This window comes from Terrapene carolina, unplaced genomic scaffold (assembly GCF_002925995.2).
Source record: "Terrapene carolina triunguis isolate 2854851 unplaced genomic scaffold, T_m_triunguis-2.0 Scaffold58, whole genome shotgun sequence".
Taxonomy (NCBI): domain Eukaryota; kingdom Metazoa; phylum Chordata; order Testudines; family Emydidae; genus Terrapene; species Terrapene triunguis.
In genome coordinates this window covers 40,708,372-40,729,466 of record NW_020664409.1, presented here as the reverse complement: position 1 = coordinate 40,729,466, position 21,095 = coordinate 40,708,372, and the positions used below count along the sequence as shown (strand labels likewise).

The 21,095-nt window shown below is 43.7% G+C and overlaps 1 protein-coding gene across 3 annotated transcripts in view; it reads left to right on the top strand.

Moving 5' to 3' along the window:
• GAREM1 (GRB2 associated regulator of MAPK1 subtype 1) overlaps positions 1-21,095 on the top strand; it is a 142,963-nt gene that overhangs the window by 95,489 nt on the left and 26,379 nt on the right. For 2 of the 3 annotated variants that reach the window (XM_026661837.1, XM_026661832.2), the window contains exon 3: positions 12,757-12,887. The exons of the other annotated variant lie outside the window; for it this stretch is intronic. In XM_026661837.1, coding sequence (XP_026517622.1) covers positions 12,757-12,887 — 131 coding nt within the window. The remainder of the gene's footprint in view (positions 1-12,756; positions 12,888-21,095) is intronic. 3 annotated transcript variants of the gene reach the window in all.

Here is a 21,095-nt window from a genome sequence, read left to right as displayed (position 1 = left end):
GTTTGGGGGCAGGTATCATAACTTTATACTTATTCATAAAGTACCTAGCTGGAACTATTCAAATTATAGCTGCATCAGGACTTATGATTGTTGGGGGTTTTCCCCCTAAAAAATGATGCTTTGGGTATATGTAATTGCAAAAATTATCACCCTAATACTTCATAAAATGAAATACAATACTTGAGCATAATTGTACATAATTCTACAAAAGGAAGAAAAATTACCTGCATGTCAAGGTTAAGATTTATGTCAAGATTATATCCAGGTTATTTTAATATTGTATTTTTTCTGGCTTCCAATTTCCCCCCTCAACTCTCTGCCATGTCTGTGGTGTAAGATAGCTCCACTCTATGAATTAGCTGACAAAGTGAAGATTGATCAAATAAGCTGAGACTTCCCTGGGTGAGACAAATCTACCTCCATGTCAAACGATGGGGTTACTCTCCTGTCCTTGTGTGCACCTGCAACACTAATGGGAGTTAAGCGCACATGTCAACAGAAGCATGTACAAAAAAAGATGGGGGAGGGATAGCTCAGTGGTTTGAGCATTGGCCTGCTAAACCCAGGGTTGTGAGCTCAATCCTTGAGGGGGCCACTTAGGGATCTGGGGCAAAATCAGTATTTGGTCCTACTAGTGAAGGCGGCGGGCTGGACTCAATGACCTTTCAGGGTCCCTTCCAGTTCTATGAGATAGGTATATCTCCATCCCCATCCATAAGAGAAGCAGAAGTGCTGAGGTAGCCTTTCAAATTGAAATATTATATTCCATTGCACTCCTAATAAGCTGTCCCTTTTTCTCTACCTCCTCCTCTCTTTCCCAAGCCACTTGACTTTGAAATTCACTATTTTGGTCATTCACATCTTTCTTACTCCTTTGACTGTCTTTTAAAATCTCTGCTCAATTCTAGCTAAAGTCATTCTGCTCAAAAAGAAAAGCAAAAGTGTTCCCAGTGTCCACTGGGACTAGAATTCCTATGGGGAATGTTGGCAAAATCAACAGTCTTTCCCAAAATGGTGGAATGTTATCAAATAGATAAAGACTCTAAACACTGTAGGCCACGACTATGGTTCTGGAAAATGCTGAGTACGTTGTCAACACTCATCATAGTGTGAAATATAAACCTCTGCTTCTCACTCTTGCTATCCCAATATATTGTCTATTAATTCCTGAACAGCACTGGGTCCTGTAGATGGAATAACTCACTTGGAGATTTTACTAAATAATCAATCCTTTGAAAGACGATACAACTTTTTCTTTAGAGCAGGGTTTGACAAGTAACACATCTGAACAGAAGTTTCTGCAACCTCCACCCTTTCTGTATGGTGGCACAAAAACACTTTACAGAGAATGGTCTGTTACAGAATTTCTGTACTGATTTAACAAATTGATTTCACATCTGCTTTTGTGTTTGTGTTAACTCTTACATTGTCTCTGGGAATATGTTTTTAATCAATTTTTGTATTCGAACAGGGATTTTTAAAAGTAAAGTACAGTAAAACAGTAATTATAGTAAGTGGAAAGAATTATTACAGTAAGAAACAAAATCCATAGTCTCATTGCACCTTGTACTTTTATTTTGGGTTTTGTTCAGAACTGTTTAAGGGGGACTGGACTGGACTTTTTTATATACAGGAAAGTGGATCCCATAACTTTTAGAGGAAAATGCTGATCTTCTGTTTCAATTATTGCTTTATCTTTGTAGCTGGAGGTCTACAGATTATCCAAATACTGGCAGATTTGGCACTTTCCAAAGGAAGAGCTGCTGCTCTAGGCTTTTTTTTTTTTTCCTGTTATTTCATGTTTCCATGCTCATCTTTTTGATCTCTGTTGCATTTGCCATTTTCATTGCAAGCACCTTTGCATGAAAATAATCTCATTTCTCCACCTATTTAGGTGGTATCTTACAAGTGCAATACTGCCTTAATACACTGTCTTTCTTTCCCTGCATCAGAGACCATGCTCTGGTTGAAACTGGTATTGGTTTCATTGCATTGATTTACAAGAAAAACCCTTTATTGGGTTTTTACCATTTGATTGTGCTAATATAAAACGTCCCATGATATGAGAGTTGCATGTGCACTCTTCTGAAAGCATATCTTGTTTTTGATTCCTGACAATACTTCATTATCAAATACCTAAATAAAATGAAGATAAGTCATGTTGTGATTGTGGTTCAAGCTTCTGTTAATTTTGTAAAGTTTTCTGGTTAAATTTACCTTCTCTCAAAAGTAGTAGTGTTTTGCTACACATTGCATGCAGTATTGTTTGATTGTTTAGTTTTAAAACAAAAACAAACAAAGTCTTGTCCTTAGTTAGGAGATAAGTAACTTACAGATACATTTGTTCCAAAATGCCCCAAATATATATTGTGTGTGTGAAAAGAACATCATTAAGGTTGCAAAGTCAAACACTCCCAAGAAATTCCAGAATTCATGTTGCCTGTACAACCTTAATTCTGCCCCCTTGTGCATATGCGTTATGAAAGTCTTTTAGTTATATGAGCATACGCTACTTTCTCCCACAGGCCTCTGCCTTATTCAATGCACAGTGTACAATGCTCACCTAAGGAGCAGCTATTCAATATTTTGTTTTCTCCTTGTTTAGCGTGTGGCCTCAGGCTTTACTGCATGCAGTTCAAACTCTGCTCCAAAGACAGAACTATTAATTTCCTCATGGGCTTGTCTGTGGTTCTCATCACTGTATTATCTGAGTGTTTCATAAACATTAATTTATCTTCACAACCCCCCTGTGAGATGAGTGGGTATTATTGTTCCCATTTTCATAGAATCCCAGGGTTGAAAGGGACCTCAGGAGGTCATCTAGTCCAACCCTCTGCTCAAAGCAGGACCAATCCACAGACAGATTTTTGCCCCAGATCCCTAAATGGCCCTCTCAAGGATTGAACTCACAACCCTGGGTTTAGCAGGCCAATGCTCAAACCACTGAGCTATCCCTCCTCCCAGAAAACCAGCATTTCATTGTTAAGCTAGAAACTGCCAAAGCTCTAGTGAGATTTGAATTCACGACTCCTGGTTTACAAGACCAGTGCTCTAACCCCTGAGCGATGGCGTCAGGGTAAGACAAGTTAGCAGAGGATGGTTAACTTTTACAACAGAAAGCTGAGGAACAGAGAGATTAAGATCAAAAGCAGCTATTTATTTTGGGCACCCCATTTGGGACAGGTAGGACCTGATTTTTTTTTTTTTTCAGCGTATGTAGCATTATACAGCACTCGATATGTTCAAAGCACAGCTCTCACTGACTTCATTTGCAGCCATGAGTGCTCAGCATTTCTGCAAATCAGACCCTCAGTCTCAAGTGGGGCATGCAGAAAAGGAGAAACCAAACTTTGCACAGGTTACTTGCATGTTCAAGTGACTTGCTCAGCATCACATAGGAACTTTGCGCCAGAGGCAGGGATAGAATCCAGTTCTCTAGAGCAGCATTCAAGTGCCTTAATTCTGAAAAGTTGGTCCAATAAGAGATATTACCTCACTCACTTTTTCTCTCTAACTCTGAGACCTCATTCACTATACACCTTCCAACTTCTGCAACAAATGAACCAGGGGTCCTACAGAAAAGTCTCCTTCACTACAAAACACTGATTGATCCCCAGAACTGGTTCATTCTATACAATAAAAAGGCAAGGGTCCTGTGGAAAAAATGTAGCACTGGAAGGGAGCTCAAGAAGTCATCTAGTCCAGTCCCCTGCATGGAGGCAGGACAAGTATACCTAGTAGGGCTGTTGGTTAATTCACAGAATTAATTCAAAAAATTAATCACAATTAAAAAATTAATCGCAGTTTTAATTGCACTGTTAAACAATAGAATACCAACATTTATTTATTAAATATTTTTGAATGTTTTTCTACATTTTCAAATATGTTGATTTCAATTACAACACAGAATACAAAGGGTACAGTGCTCACTTCGTTATTATTTTTGATTACAAAATAAATAGTATTTTTCACTTCACCTCATACAAGTACAGTAGTGAAATCTCCTTATTGCGAAAGCGCAACTTACAAATGTTGATTTCTTTTTTGTTACATAACTGCACTCAAAACCAAAACAATGTAAAATTTTAGAGCCTACAAGTCCACTTAGTCCTACTTCTTGTTCAGCCAATCACTAAGAGAAACAAGTCTGTTTACATTTATGGGTGATATGCTGCCCGCTTCTTATTTACAGTGTCACCTGAAAGTGAGAACAGGCGTTTGCATGGCACTTTTGTAGCCAGCATTGCAAGGTATTTATATGTCAGATATGCGAAACATTCGTATGCCCCTTCCTGCTTCAGCCACCATTCCAGAGGACATGCTTCCATGCTGATGATGCTTGTTAATTAAATTTGTGACTGAACTCCTTGGGGGGAGAATTGCTGTTTTACCCGTATTCTGCCATATATTTCATGTTATAGTAGTTTCAGATGATGACCCAGCACATGTTGTTCATTTTAAGAACACTTTCACTGCAGATTTGACAAAACGCAAAGAAGATACCAATGTGAGATTTCTAAGGCTAGATACAGCACTCGACCCAAGGTTTAAGAATCTGAAGTGCCTTCCAAAATCTGAGAGGGATGAGGTGTGGAGCATGCTTTCAGAAGTCTTAAAAGAGCAACACTCCGATGTGGAAACTACAGAACCCGAACTACCAAAAAAGAAAATCAACCTTCTGCTGGTGGCATCTGACTCAGATGATGAAAAGAACATGCATTGGTCCGCACTGCTTTGGATCATCATTGAGAGGAACTCGTCATCAGCACGGACGCATGTCCTCTGGAATGGTGGTTTAAGAATGAAGGAACATATGAATCTTTAGCGCATCTGGCATGTAAATATCTTGTGACCAGCTAGAACAATGCCATGCAAATGCCTGTTCTCACTTTCAGGTGACATTGTAAACAAGAAGTGGGCAGCATTATCTCCTGCAAATGTAAATAAGCTTGTTTGTCTGAGCGATTGGCTGACCGAGAAGTAGGACTGAGTGGACTTGTAGGCTCTAAAGTTTTACATTGTTTTTTTTAATGCAGTTATTTTTTTGCACATAAGTCTACATTTGTAGTTGCACTTTTACGAAAAAGAGATTGCACTACAGTACTTGTATTAGGTGAATTGAAAAATACTATTTCTTTTGAAATATTTGTAATCAAACAAATATAAAGTGAGCACTGTACACTTTGCATTCTGTGTTGTAATTGAAATCATTATATTTGAAAAAGTAGAAAACATCAAAAAATATTTAAATAAATTGTATTCTATTATTAACAGCGCGATTAATTGGGATTAATTTTTTTAATCCCTTGACAGCCCTAATACCTAGTATGCAAAAAGAGCATATGATCATGTAATTGAAGACTTTATTGTAGTGCATATGTGTAAGGGGCTGAATTAAGGTTGCTCAGGCAAGGGAAGCATTGAGAGCACAGGAGTGACAGTCGCTCAACTTTTAGTTTCAGTGCATGGATCCAGACCTGGCTTGGCCCACAACAGCCTAAAGCTGCAGTTGTAGGTAAAATCTTGCTCAGCCCTTTGCAGCCCTGGGCTGGAGCATGCTTAGTTCGGAGAGTCTCTGTTAAGCTCTAGCAAGTCTCTACTGATCATGTGGGAACTGTGACTCTTCAAAGGCTTATAACTTGGCCCTGCTCCAAAATACTGTAATAGGGCGGGGGAGGGCTAGAGTTTCTCAAATAAAAGGTTGCCAGAATTTTTTAGCATGGGCAAAACAACTTATTTGTCCGTTGCCTCATTCTTGGAAACAGCTGGACTGTTTTGGTTGAAATTTTCCCAACAACCATCATGGAAAATTTCAGCCCAAATGGTTAAAGTTTGGCAAAACTTTATAAGCAACTGAAAACGGTATTATTGTAGTGGGAAATGTCAGGGAACTTTAAGAGGCAATGCTACTAACCCTGCCTATCATACCTTAAAACTACCATGAAATCTGTACAAGAAGGGCAAACTCCTACCTTATGAGTCCACCCAAAGTATCCTTAAAAACTGCTGTTCTACCCGTATTAGAAGATTAGCCTCCATTTGTCAGCAGGGGGTTGTAGTCAGATGGGACACTTGGAGTGGATCCTCCTGGTTATAAAAGAGAGGGGGCTGCTGTCAGGCTCCTGGACTGTGAGATTTGCTTCCCCCGCCCCCCCTTGGTTCAAAGCAGTCAAAATTTGGGGAGCTTCTGGCATGCCCCAAAAGACATCTGTCTAATAAGGTTTTTGGAGAGGGCAGAAGGTATGTTTCCTAGATGAAGGGGCAGGAGACAGTTTCTTAGGTGGTTGGCCAGCTGAGTTCCTGTTTAATTGATCATTTTGATGCTTCAGTGATCAAATAGTATTTGTGAACGGTGTGTTAGGGTGCTTGTAGCCTTGGATAGGCACCTTTTTAGCTATTTAAAATCTAAATCAATTAAACAACCAATTTTTCTGTCTGGAGTTATTGCTTGAGACAGGTTTCACTGTACTGTGTTTTTGATGGGGAATATCCCGTAGGATACTAATATCAATATTTTTCAAAAGTGGGGGAGAATCACTCCACTGATTAAATTAGTCTCACTACTATACTGAGGGTATGTCTACACTACAAAATTAGGTCGGATTTATAGAAGCCGGTTTTATAGAAACCGGTTGTATGCAGCCGATTGTGTGTGTCCCCACATAAAATGCTCTAAGTGCATGAAGTCGGCGGACCGCGTCCACAGTACCGAGGCTAGCGTCGACTTCCGGCGCATTGCACTATGGTACCTATCCCACAGTTCCCGGAGTCTCCGGCGCCCATTGGAATTATGGGTTGAGATCGCAATGCCCGGATGATGCAAAGCAGTGCCGCGAGGGGTTCTGGGTACATTGCGTCAGGCCCCTCCCCCGCCGTCACAGCAACGGCAGACAATAGATTCGCGCCTTTTTACCTGGGTTACCTGTGCAGACAACATACCACGCAAGCATTGAGCCCGCTCAGCTCAGCTCACCGTCACCATATGTCTTCCGGGTGCCGGCAAACGTGGGACTGCATTGCTAAACAGCAGCAGCAGCTTACTGCCTTTTGGCGGTAGACGGTGCAGCATGACTGGTAGCCTTCATTGGCGATCTGGGTGCTGGCAGCTGTGGGGCTGGCAGCCGTGGGGCTGCATTGCACCAGCCCCTTGCCTTTTGGTAGAAGATGGTTTATTACGACTGGTAACCGTCGTCGTCGTACTGCAGTGGCTGTCGATCATGGGCACCCGGGCAGACAATGATGGTTATCAGTCGTAGTATGCTATTTTCTGCCAGGCGCCCTGTTGGCTCATTGCACGTTAGCAGAGTCGTAGTATGCTATTTTCTGCCAAGTGCCCAGTATTGTCTGCTAAGCACCCAGAAGAGGCCGATGGCGATCTGGGTGCTGGCAGACATGGGGCTGGCAGACGTGGGGCTAGATTGCTACACAGCAGCAACCCCTTGCCTTTTGGGCAGAAGATAGTATATTATGACTGGTATCCGTCGTTGTCATACTGCAGTGGGCATCATATTGTGCAGTAGACCTGAAGGCTTACTGCCAAGCGCCCAGTATTTGCTGCCAAGCACCCAGAAAATGCCAAGGGCTATCAGTCATGCTGCACCGTCGTCTTAAGATGTAAAAAATAGATTTATTCTGTATTCATTTGCTTCCCCCCTCCCTCCTGCTAAACCCAGGCTTTTGAGTTCAATCTTTGGGGGGGGCCATTCTGTGTGACAGTTGTTTGTGTTTCTCCCTGATGCAAAGCCACCTTTCTTGATTTTAATTCCCTGTACCTGTACGCCATGTCGTCACTCACCCCTCCCTCCCTCCCTCCCTTCTTCCCCTGGTCCGTCAGATACTACTTTCGCGCCTTTTTTCAGACCAGACGCCATAGCCAGCACTGGGATCATGGAGCCCGCTCAGATCACCGCGGCAATTATGAGCACTATGAACACCACGCGCATTGTCCTGGAGTATATGCAGAGCCTCCTGGACATGCCAAAGCCAAACCAGGACCAGCTGAGGAGGAGGCGATTGCAGCGCGGCGATGATAGTGATGAGGAAATTGACATGGACCTCTCACAAGGCACAGGCCCCAGCAATGTGGAAATCATGGTGTTACTGGGGCAGGTTCATGCCGTGGACCGCCGATTCTGGGCCCGGGAAACAAGCACAGACTGGTGGGACCGCATCGTGTTGCAGGTCTGGGACGATGCCCAGTGGCTGCGAAACTTTCGCATGCGTAAGGGCACTTTCATGGAACTTTGTGACTTGCTTTCCCCTGCCCTGAAGCGCCAGAATACCAGGATGAGAGCAGCCCTCACAGTGGAGAAATGAGTGGCGATAGCCCTGTGGAAGCTTGCAACGCCAGACAGCTACCGGTCAGTGGGGAATCAATTTGGAGTGGGCAAATCTACTGTGGGGGCTGCTGTGATCCAAGTTGCCAGGGCAATGAGAGACCTGGTGATATCAAGGGTAGTGACTCTGGGAAACGTGCAGACCATAGTGGATGGCTTTGCTGCAATGGGATTCCCAAACTGTGGTGGGGCAATAGACGGAACCCATATCCCTATCTTGGCACCGGCGCACCAAGCCACCGACTACATAAACCGCAAGGGGTACTTTTCAATGCTGCTGCAAGCCCTGGTGGATCACAAGGGACGTTTCACCGACATCAACGTGGGCTGGCCGGGAAGGGTACATGATGCTCGCGTCTTCAGGCAGTCTCTTCTGTTTCGAAAGCTGGAGGAAGGGACTTTCTTCCCGGACCAGAAAATAACCATTGGGGATGTTGAAATGCCTATCGTTATCCTTGGGGACCCAGCCTACCCGTTAATGCCATGGCTCATGAAGCCGTACACAGGCAGCCTGGACAGTAGTCAGGACCTGTTCAACTACAGGCTGAGCAAGTGCCGAATGGTGGTGGAATGTGCATTTGGCCGTTTAAAAGCGCGCTGGCGCAGCTTACTGACTCGCTCAGACCTTAGCGAAAAGAATATCCCCATTGTTATTGCTGCTTGCTGTGCGCTCCACAATATCTGTGAAAGTAAGGGGGAGACATTTATGGCGGGGTGGGAGGTTGAGGCAAATCGCCTGGCCGCTGATTACGCGCAGCCAGACACCAGGGCGGTTAGAGGAGCACAGCAGGGCGCGGTGTGCATCAGAGAAGCGTTGAAAACCAGTTTTGTGACTGGCCAGGCTACGGAGTGAAAGTTATGTTTGTTTCTCCTTGATGAACCCTCCGCCCCTCCCCCACCACCCGGTTAACTCTACTTCCCTGCAAACCAACCACCCCACCCTCCCCTACTACCCTCCCCCCTTCGAGCACCACTTGCAGAGGCAATAAAGTAATTGTTACTTCACATTCATGCATTCTTTATTAATTCAGCACACAACTAGGGGGATAATTGCAAAGGTAGGCCTGGACGGGTGGGGGAGGAGGGAAGGAAAAAGACACAGTGCACTTTAAAACTTTAAAACTTATTGCACTGGAAATCATCTAGGCTGGAGTGATTGGGTGGCCGGAGGCCCCCCCACCGTGTTCTTGGGCGTCTGGGTGAGGAGGCAATGGGACTTGGGGAGGAGGGCTGTTGGTTACAGAGGGGCTGTAGCGGCGGTCTCTGCTCCTGCTGCCTTTCCTGCAGCTCAACCATACGCAGGAGCATATCACTTTGATGCTCCAGCAGCCGGAGCATCGACTCTTGCTTTCTGAGTACAAGTTGACGCCACCTCTCCTCTTCAGCCCGCGTTTCAGCACGCAACTTCTCCTCTTCAGCCCGCGATTCAGCACGCCACCTCTCCTCTCGCTCATATTGGGCTTTTTTAAAATCAGTCATTGACTGCCTCCACGCATTCAGCTGTGCTCTGTCAGCGTGGGAGGCAGTCTGTAGTTCAGTAAACATTTCGTCACGCGTCCTTCGCTTCCTTCTTCGAATATTCACTAGCCTCTGCGAAGGAGTAAGATTTGCAGCTGGTGGAGAAGGGAGAGGTTGTTAAAAAAGATACATTTTAGAGAACAATGGGTAGACTCTTTCACGTTAGATTTTGCTGTTCACAACATCACACAGCACATGTGCTTTCGTTACAAGGTCGCATTTTTCCTCTTATATTGAGAGTCTCCTGGTTTGGTGTGAGAGATCACTCACGCAGTGCCAGGACACAGATTTCAGCTTGCAGGCAGCCATGGTAAGACATACAGTCTTTGGGCTTTTTTAACCTTCTTAACATGTGGGGATGGTTTCAAACAGTACTGCCCTCATTTCCCATACCAAGCACCCGTTTGGTTGGCCATTTAAAATGGGTTTCCAATGTAAAAGGAGGGGCTGCGATTTCAGGTTTAACATGCAGCACAAACCCAACTAACTCCCCTCCCCCACACACCCAATTCTCTGGGATGGTCACTTCACCCTTCCCCCCCACCGCGTGGTTAACAGCGGGGAATATTTCTGTTCAGCAGAGCAGGAAGGGGCACCTCTGAATGTCCCATTAATAAAATCGCCCCATTTCAACCAGGTGACCGTGAATGATATCACTCTCCTGAGGATAACAAAGAGCGATAAGGAATGGATGTTGTCTGCATGCCAGCAAACACCGGGACCATACGCTGCCATGCTTTGTTATGCAATGATTCCAGACTACGTGCTACTGGCCTGGCGTGGTAAAGTGTCCTACCATGGCGGACGGGATAAGGCAGCCCTCCCCAGAAACCTTTTGCAAAGGCTTTGGGAGTACATGAAGGAGAGCTTTCTGGAGATGTCCCTGGAGGATTTCCGCTCCATCCCCATACACGTTAACAGACTTTTCCAGTAGCTGTACTGGCCGCGATTGCCAGGGCAAATTAATCATTAATCATTAAACACGCTTGTTTTTAAACCATGTGTAATATTTACAAAGGTACACTCACCAGAGGTCCCCTGTGTGCCCTCAGGGTCTTGGGTGAGTTCGGGGGTTACTGGTTCCAGGTCCAGGGTGACAAACATATCCTGGCTGTTGGGGTAACTGGTTTCTCCGCTTCCTTGCTGCTGTGAGCTATCTATGTTCTCTCCATCCTCATCTTCCTCGTCCGCCGAACCCGCTTCCCTGTTTCCAGAGAGGGACTGATAGCACACGCTTGGGCTAGTGGTGGCTGCACCCCCTAGAATGGCATGCAGCTCCTCGTAGTAGCGGCATGTTTGCGGCTCAGCCCCGGACCTTCCGTTTGCGTCTCTGGCTTTGTGGTAGGCTTGCCTTAGCTCCTTAATTTTCACGCGGCACTGCTGAGCGTCCCTGTTATGGCCTCTGTCCTTCATGGCCTTGGAGACCTTTTCTAATGTTTTGCCGTTTCTTTTACTGTTTCGGAGTTCGGCGAGCACTGCTTCATCTCCCCAGATGGCGATCAGATCCCGTACCTCCCGCTCGGTCCAGGCTGGAGCTCTTCTGCGATCCTGGGACTGGGACTGGGACTCCATCATGGTTACCTGTGCTGATGGGCTCTGCATGGTCACCTGTGCTCTCCACGCTGAGCAAACAGGAAATGAAATTCAAACGTTCGCGGGGCTTTTCCTGTCTACCTGGCCAGTGCATCTGAGATGAGAGTGCTGTCCAGAGCGGTCACAATGAAGCACTGTGGGATAGCTCCCGGAGGCCAGTAATGTCGAATTCCGTCCACACTAACCCAATTCCGACCCCCTAAGGCCGATTTTATCGCTAATCCACTTGTCGAGGTGGTGTTAGGAAACCGGTTTAAAGGGCCCTTTAAGTCGAAAGAAAGGGCTTCGTAGTGTAAACGTGTCCAGGCTTAAGTCGATTTAACGCGGCTAAAGTCGACCTAAACTCGTAGTGTAGACCAGGCCTGAGAATGTATGTAGTGTCTGTCCCAGCTTTAGCTACTGCTCTTTATAGCAAAAGTTTACTTTCAAATTGTGCGTTGATATTTCATAAAAAGAAATGCGGTAAATGAGGTGACTATTCAGGATCGTATAAACATTCCTTCTAAAATCCTGAATGTGACCACAGTATTAGGGTCTGGGCAGAGATTTGTCTTCTGAGACATTTAGAAAAGTAATAAAATTAAAATGTCTGTCATGTGGTGTGGGGTAAAGTTAGCAGGGAACACTTATTCCCAACATTTCATAATTTATTTACTTTAGAAGGGGAATACGTTATCTTCCACAGAGTTTTAAATAGTCGTGTGTGTGTGTTTAAAGGTACACATTTTTAATAATGGATTAAATGGAGCTAGCTCTAACAAGTAATTTGAAACATTGTTTCTGATTGTAAACTGTCATGTGGAAAGCATTCAACCAGTACACTACTGTTACCAAAATGTGGTGTAAGGAGATTGGTTTAAATTTAACCTCTTTACTGCAGTCTAATGCCGCTTAAAAAATTTCAGCACTATTTTTGGTTTCTTTGTGGCACAAGGTTTTTTTTGTGTTTTCTATAAATCAAAGTATTCTAAGAGATTTCTACACAGAAGCTGTAAGGTATAAGTGTACACATGTAGAAGCACTAGTAGTTACTTGCCAGTTCTAGAGAGAGCATCTGATAAAAGATTCCTTTTTAATTTGACTTCACCTCCCACACATTCTTGTAATTCTGGGTTAGTGAAACTTGGTCGCTTTTCATTTGAAAGCTTATGAAGACTCTCTTTTGCAATCTCTTCTGTTGTTGTTTAACTATTAATAATCAGACGAAACTGACCAAGCATCATAGTGAAGGAGTGAGCAAGCAGTTGCCACGGTGACAGCTGTCCAATGTAAATATCTTACCGCTCTTCTGTTTATCATCTGTTTTCAGGGCAGTTTAAGCTGCTGGAACAAGACCGAGATATTAAGGAGCCAGTGCAGTATTTTAACAGTGTGGAGGAGGTGGCTAAAGCATTTCCTGAACGAGTTTACGTCATGGAGGAAATAACATTCAACGTTAAGGTAGCCCCTGAATAAATATTTGTCCCCATCTAAATGATTAACTGGTACAATCTTTATATACATGGCAAACGAGCAACTGCGTTATGTGGGGAAAAGTGACTTTAAGACAGATGAGTCCTTAGTCTTATATTCGTAGCAGTGATCATCAGTATAATTTTTTGTAGCATTAAAACGGTGTGTTCTTCAAGGGGCCTTTTGATCCTACAGCCCAGCAGCGGAGCACCCCCAATAATCCATCCATCTAACTCAAGTGCTGTTGCCAGATTTTGGACAAAGTGTCTTTTGTTTCACCCCCCCCCCCCCCCCCGAAAGCAGTCTGGATTTTACTCCCTGCTAGGCACCAGCTGCTCCACTCGGTCTCCAGAAAGCCTCATTTCCAGACAGCGTGTAGGGTACTGTGATGGAGTTACTTGTCTCTAATCAGATGGCAGACTACTGCAGTTAAATAGCATTGTATGTAAAGCAAAACAACAAAAAGACCCACTTGCTTTTCTCGTGTACATCTTGAGTCTGTGAGAGGATCAGTGATTCACATGGAAGTGGGAAAGGGTTTCCTGTGGCCATACACAAACACTCAGACTGAAACTGCATTAAATAGGACAATGTCTGAATCTATGCACACAAATTCTCACCTGTAGTTTCAGTAGGGTACAGTGCAAGCCAGTTCAGTGCCCAACACAGGTCAGAGCAGCCTCAAGGCTGATGTAATTTGTGCCAGCCGGAACACCAACGAGGGTTGTTACATAACCCCTTGGAGCTGGAGCACGTAGGAGCTAACCATACCTCCTACACTGGTGTGGGAGCGAGCTGGTTATGCTGGCTTTACACTGCCAATGAGTCCTCTACCCAAGAGGAATCCCTAGCTGGCTCCTTCATCTCTCTTGCGCTGCTGCAGCAGAGGACCAGGGTTTCGCCCGTAGTTCCTACACATGTGAAGCATGATGTTTGAAAGGGTGCTATATAAACATGAAATATGATTTAACTCGTGTAATGACAAAATGAATGCATCTTTCAAAACAGCATATTGTTTTCATATAGACTCTCTTGATTAACCTGGATGTGTATAACTGGGCCCCTGATGACTTAACACCGTGATGTGAGATTACAGAGCAGTTTTGCATTCCAAGGACAAAGCTAAACATACATAAGATTAAATACATTCTTACAGTGGGACTCGTAGCTCTGTACAAATGTATTCACATTATTTAACTGATCAATGGAAAAATTCAAATGCAGTCTGTGAAATGCACAGCTATGATTTTATAGGGTGAGGAGTATACAACTACAAGCTTGTTAAATGTAAAATGTTCCCACATAAAAATACTTTGCCAATTCAGTATACCTAAAGTTAAATGCAGCATGCTGTTTTGATATCAATGCTGTATTCAGAAAATTGCTATATACAGTAATATTCTTCAGTTTAAAAAAATTCTATGTTTAATAGTGGGTTAAACAGGTGCCTTAGCTTTTTTCCCCCTGAAACTGTTTCAAATTAGTGATATCTGTCCAGACCAGGGGTGGCCAACCTGAGCCTGAGAAGGAGCCAGAATTTACCAATGTACATTGTCAAAGAGCCACAGTAATATGTCAGCAGCCCCCCATCAGCTTCCCCCACACACACTGCTCCCAGCGCTCCCACCCACCAGCAGCCCTGCTAGTCATTGCCTCTCCCTCCCTCCTCGCACCTCCTGATCAGCTGTTTCGTGGTGTGCAGGAGGCTCTGGGGGTGGAGGAGTGAGGGCACGGTAGGCTCAGGGGAAGGCGCAGGAAGGGATGGAGTGGGGGCCGGGCCTGTGGCAGAGCCAGGGGTTGAGCAGTGAGCACCCCCCAGCACATTGGAAAGTTGGTGCCTGTAGCTCCAGCCCCGGAGTCGGTGCCTATACAAGGAGCCGCATGTTAACTTCTCAAGAGCCGCATGTGGCTCCAGAGTCACAGGTTGGCTACCCCTGGTCCAGACCAAGCCTGTTTATATCCAAAAATAAAAACAAAAGTGAAGTAATGTAACAGGATTGACTAACCGTTTAAGTAATAACTTTTTATAAGACTGTAACAAAATAAATATTGTACAATATAAATGCCATATGTGTAAGAGCCTATGAAATTGACGTAAGCACTGGAGAGGACTAAAGTTTATCATGTCTATATACAGTAAATCATTCCAGTTTTATATGTTGTAAATTAATACATCATTATTCAGTATTCAAATACAAGAAGGAAAGAAAAAGGCTAATGTAACATAGTTGATGTCTCTGTGTGTATGCAGCATTGACATAGATGCTCACGAGAGGTTCTTGGGATCTACACTAAGGGTTCTTCAACTTGGGAGTTGTGATTTCTTCTCCCTCCACCACTCTTCCCTTAGGCAGGGTTCTGGCTAGATCCCAGCTGGATGGGAGGGAGGTACTGGTATGGGAAAAGGTTGAGAATCACTGATCTATCCAATAGAGATCTCTGCCTAGGAAATCTTGTAACCAAAGGTGTGGTGTCAGTATTTTGATAACAGAAAACACTTGCATCAAGAATTAGAAGGTGAGCCTTTTTATTGTTGTTTGTTTGTTTGTTTGTTGTTATTTCATTATATTAAAAAGAAACCCAAATGCTGTACTAGGTTTGATAGCCAGGAGAATCTCCTGCCACTGTGACAGGGTTTTTTAAAATATCTGCCCAGTTACTATAGTTCCATGCTCATACATCATATTAGTATTGTGCATGCTCAGCAACAGCAATTTTACTTCAGTCCTATTCTATCAATTAACATCATAGTGCAATAAAATCTAGGCAGTATTATAAAAATCAATTTTCTTTTACTTTGATGTCATCTTAACAATTTTTCCATTTGTTCTTTTCTCCCTCTTTTTCTCTTCATCTTCCATCTGGTTACTTTTTTCCTTCTGAAAGAGTGAAAACTAAACTTTTTCTCTCACAGGGCAGTGCAGAGTTCGCTTCCTGTTTGAATCCCTCTCTGTCCACTCCTTTGTTGGGTTTCATACCTGTCTGCTTTTCCTACCACAGTTTGTTCTCCAAACTTTCACTCCTAGCTTTCCCTCACCCTTATTATGTTTCTAGGTGCAAAAAATAGACTGTTAGGATTTCTCACTAACAGGTAACTTTCAAAGGAAAAATTCCTGTCTTCCCTGATGCACCAGGGTAACAGCTATATTGCTCCCCATCTCTGCACATTGAACCAGCCATAAATATGCACCTGCTGCGCCTATTATGGCTGGTCCAGTGTGATTCTTGCCTCTCCATCTAAACGCCTGTGGTGGGGCAGGATTTACAATCAGCACTGTACAGAGGAGAAAACCTGGCTTCTGATGTAGCTATGGATATTGTGAATTTGAATCTTGCTGTTTGTGGGGTAAGAGGTTATTTTACTTCACTTTGTGGGGAAGATGGCTCCTTTTTCCTTAATAACTGAAATCTAGGTGTAGGGGGCATCTTTTCACCTCTTCCCCTTTTATCTGTGGCAGGCAGACATGGCGCAAAATCTGCTGGGTCATCTGTGAGATTGGAGAGGCAGTGCACATGGCTGGAGTACAGTACTGTGTAACAGCAGGCAGAAATGGGAATTGAAGAATTATTATGGAATTATTAACAATTTATGAGTCCTTCTGTATCAACATTAAGTTTTCCTGATGGGTAAAGAGCCCATAGGTCTGTGCTGTGTGTGTGTGAGATTTAGAATATTCTGGATATAGACTTTCTTGGATTTATATTTAGTCTACACTGAAATGAGAATTGGAAAATTTTAAGAGATTAAGATTTTCTAGATTAAATATGTAGTTTCTACAAGTACCTGTCCTTTGCTGAAATGCTATTTGGTAACCTCTTTGGTGTAATACTTCGTAAATCACCACAGAGGTCTTTGTTTATATAGCACCATTACACTAGTGAAGATGGCTTTTCTCGAGTCTCCACAGGTGGAGGGAAACCACTAGAGAAAAGCAGAGCTGCATCAGGGAATAGCTCTTTCTATGCTAATAGCAATAGGTTGTCAAGGATAGGTAGTCAGATGTTGCAGGGAGAGAGTCCATATAAGTACCTAGGTAGCTGGTCAGATTGATGAGAAAAAAAGGAATAAACCCCCCACATCTTATTGGTTGTGTAACTTGGTAAAGCTTCCATAAAGAAAGGCAATGTTGTCCCGGCGGATAGAGTATAGGACCGGGAGCCGAGAATTCCTGAATTCCAAAGACTGCCACTGACTCTATGTCTGGGATCACTTATTTCCAAAATGAGTTAACAGAAGGGTTGCTGCTTACCTGCCTCCAAGAGATATTCTGAGAATTAATGTTTGTAGAGCATTTAGAAGATGCACATGTGCTATAGTTTCTAAGTAATTATTGCCTTCTTACTGAACAAATCATTTGGCTGGTGGGAACCTTTAGTCTCTGAAAAGTAATGTGTTTAAGTAATCCTCTTGTCATTGTGGTTTACTATGCTAGTCCCTACAGATGTGGTGCACAAACTTTTCCAGTCGCATCCCCCCCCCCCCCCCCCACCCACCCCCACCATACAGAATCTCTTTGCCCCCCCCCCCCTTTACTTCACAGCCAAGGCTTCCTCAGCAGAGGAGCTTGGGCTGAAGGTGAAGCTGGCGGTGGAACTGAGGATTGGGGAGGAGCTGGGACTAGAGGCGGAACTGGTCGGAGGGTGGAGAGAGGATGAGGGCAGAGCTGGGGATGGGTCTGGAGGTGGAGCTGGGCCTGGGGGCTGAACGGAGTTGGGGGCAGAGCGGGGCTGGAAGCGTGGCACTCCCTCCCCAACCCCCAGTGGAAGATGGCCTGGGCCCTGCCGCGCGCTGCCCTCAATGTTCCTCCATGCCCTCATAGGGGAGCACGCCGCACAGTTTGGGGACCACTGCCCTACAGAGTGCATTTTTTCTCAGAAATAAAAACAAGAGCTTTTATTTGCTTGAGAAATGATCAGTTTTCTAAGCCTTAAAAATGTTATGCAACTGAATGAATAAATTGCTGATTTACTGGCATAGTTGCATTACAGCTTGTCAGTCCTAATAAGCTTGTCTTTTGTTTCCAAAAAAAAAAAATCCTTTAGAGGCCTGTAACCAATGTGGTATTTTAAAATGCCATAGTAGTGATTGTTAAAATCAGTTCATCTTCAGTTTTAAATTTAAATTGCAGCCCAGGTCCCCTCATTGTTACCTGGCCTAATACAGTACGAAGATTGTGCTTTATATTGAATCTTTCAGTTTATAGGCAGTATTGAGATACCGCCTTAACTCCTGGAACCAGGGAAAGCCTGCTTCAGGTGATGGAAATAAACACATGCATACTACTGACATGAATGGCCCTGCTCATCAAATTTAGGAGCCTATCAGTCTCTGATCATGTAGGCAACTGCTTACTCTTCCAGTTTATCCATCCCTCTTAAAAACAGTGTGTTTTTATGTAGTCTCACAATCCTTAGACAAATAAAAACAGAACTGTTTATTTTTTTAACCTTTTTGGCTATCTGCGAATAACTAACTTGGGTTTGTAAAGCAGCTTAAATACTCAAAAGTACTGCTGCAGAGGTGAATATAAAGCTTTGTAGTTAAAGGATTTTTAGTTAGCGCTGATGCTAAGCCACCTTTACTGTAGAATAACTGCTGCACTCTCTCATAATAAGATGCAGCAGATGTAACAAGCTATAATAAAGCAACTAAATAAAAAGTTTTTTATATAAGCCTTTATATATCCAGATGGTTGAACACTTTTTCATCAAACGATAACAGATTAGAACAATTAGGACTTGAAAACCTATTGCATCAGCTATTGGCAGAATCTATTATTTTGCACTAACTTGTGAGAGGCAATATGTTAATCTTCCTGGTACAAAATTTTTGTTAGGTAATCATTTTTTATCTACCTGACGTCTGTCTTCTGCAGCAAATGTCACTTTAGTCAATCTAAATTGTCATTGAATTGCAGGAGACAGAGTTTAAAAAATTACAGTGACGTAATTCATCACTGTTTTGTAGTGCATTTGATAAAATGTTTTGTAGGAAGCCAGTGAGTGAGGTCAAAATGCTGGCATCAATGCTGAACTGTTGACATGGATTGATAACTGGCAGAGAGAGAACAGAGAGCAACTAATATATGGAAGAGGATCCTTCTGGTGGAAGATAAGTCCCAAACCTACTTGTTAGTATTGGGAGTGGTTCAGTTTAAATGTCTGCTAGTGATTTAGAAATGGCTTTGAAATGCAGTGCAGCAAATATAACAGATACCACGAAGGGAGGAGTGGTCATGTATCACCAGGCAATAAGAATTAAGAGGGATAGGAGGTAATGGAGATATAAAGTATGGTACTTAATGTTAGTAGCTGTAAGATAATGCATCTTGCAAGAACAAGCATGAAGGCAAAAATAACTGGGTGGGATGGGAAGAAAAGAAGGTTACTTGAGGATTGTGCCAGGTTAACAATAAAATGATAAGTCGGGGAAGCTTCCTATTTACGAGGTAATAACCATAAACCATAGCTGAGTCAATTCCAAGGAAGAAGATCAAGGATCTATTAGCCCAGGATTTGCTTATTACCAAGCTAACTGCAAGCACCTCAGGTTTTTATGGTGAAATGTCTAAATACTCTAATTTTAAGTGGAAGGGGGGAAAACTTTCAGAACAATGTAAAACGTGCAGTGCTGTCACACTGCTGGGAGGTGAATTGTTTAAACAAAACTCGCTCACTGAACTCATCCTTCCACATCCCATTGCCTGGTTTTACCTTCCTACAAATCAGCAGGGCTCTTGTTCCGAGATTAATGTGTTTCAAAACCAGTATTGCCAACTCCCATGATTTTACCCCAACTCTAGAGATTCTGGGTGTGGTTTTACCGGTCTCATGCAAACACAGTCAAAGGCACCAACTTGCGAATTTTCCTTTATTCAAAATAACCACCATCTCCTATTACCATCAATGGGGCAGAAGCCAGCAAGATGGCCCCCATTTCTTTGCAATCTATCTGCATGTGGAAGTGGGGCTGCCCTTAATAAAATTCACTGCCACCTCCCACTGTTCTCAGTAAGATTGAAGCCAGGCCCCAGGCAAAATGGCTGCCACTCTTGTTCAGGGGGACAAGGACTGTGAGGAGCAGCAAAGGCCCTGTAACAGGTGGATGAGGGGAAAGGAGGCAGGGCAGTGGGTGGAACAAGAGGCAGATTTAGGGCTGCAGGTGGATATGGGTGGCAGGAGGGAGGCTGACATTGCACAGAGTGATGGGTGGGAGATGGAGGGCTCAGATGGCTGCTCTCCCAGCCAGTGGCAGGCAAGGAGAGTTCCCTCCAAGCCGCCAGGTAGAGGCAGTGTTGCCAGCTCTTGCAAATTGATTGTGAGTGGTGGGATGTTGGTGCTTGCGGGAGAGCTGTCACAATGACATGAGAAACTCCTGTGACGAATGATTTTTCAGGGCTGGGTATGCAGGCAGAGCTCTGTGCGAGAGCTTTGGGGCGAAGGACGCAGACATGCCCTGCCACTGAGCCCTGCCTTCATGTATGGCCCTATAGCTGGGAGAGGGGCCCCGGAGGCATGAGGTAGGGGAGAGAGGTGTTGGGGAAATGGCCCTGCTAGGTCCCAAGCAGAGAAATGTGGCTGCTGGGTCAAGACAGTAATAAGAAATGGATGGCAGTTACCTTCTCCTCACCCTAAGTTAGGGAAGTGTAGTTTCCATCTGAGCAGGCGGGGAGAGACGTGCATTTTTGATTGCATTAAAGGGTCATTGAAGGTTTACTTTTCTACCTGGAATCATCACACACAAGTTGGCAGAGGAGTATAAGAAAGTTAAAATAAAGCCAAAAGGTAGACTAAAACCATGTTTTGTTGTTTTTTCCATCCCCCACCCCAGAAAATCAAACTTTTTTTTTAAAAAATCATAATTTTTGATCACTTAAGGTTGGCAATACTGAATTAGGATGGAGGAGCGAGGAATATCCTAATGAGAACACACATGAGTTAATCTGGGGGCAATAGCCTTGCTGACCTGTAGGCATGGAAGTAAGGAGAGAAATGAGTCACAGTGGGACCTTGAGTCCAGACTGAGACCTCTATGCGCTACCAAAACACTAATGCTATTAATAAAGGATGTTTAAGCATTGCAGTATGTAGTTGGGTATTGATTGTACTTTGATTATCAGTACTCCTCCTCTAAGATTATTCCTTCTGTCATATCTTGAGTGTTACAGCTTTTAATAGAATCCTAAAGAGTTTTTT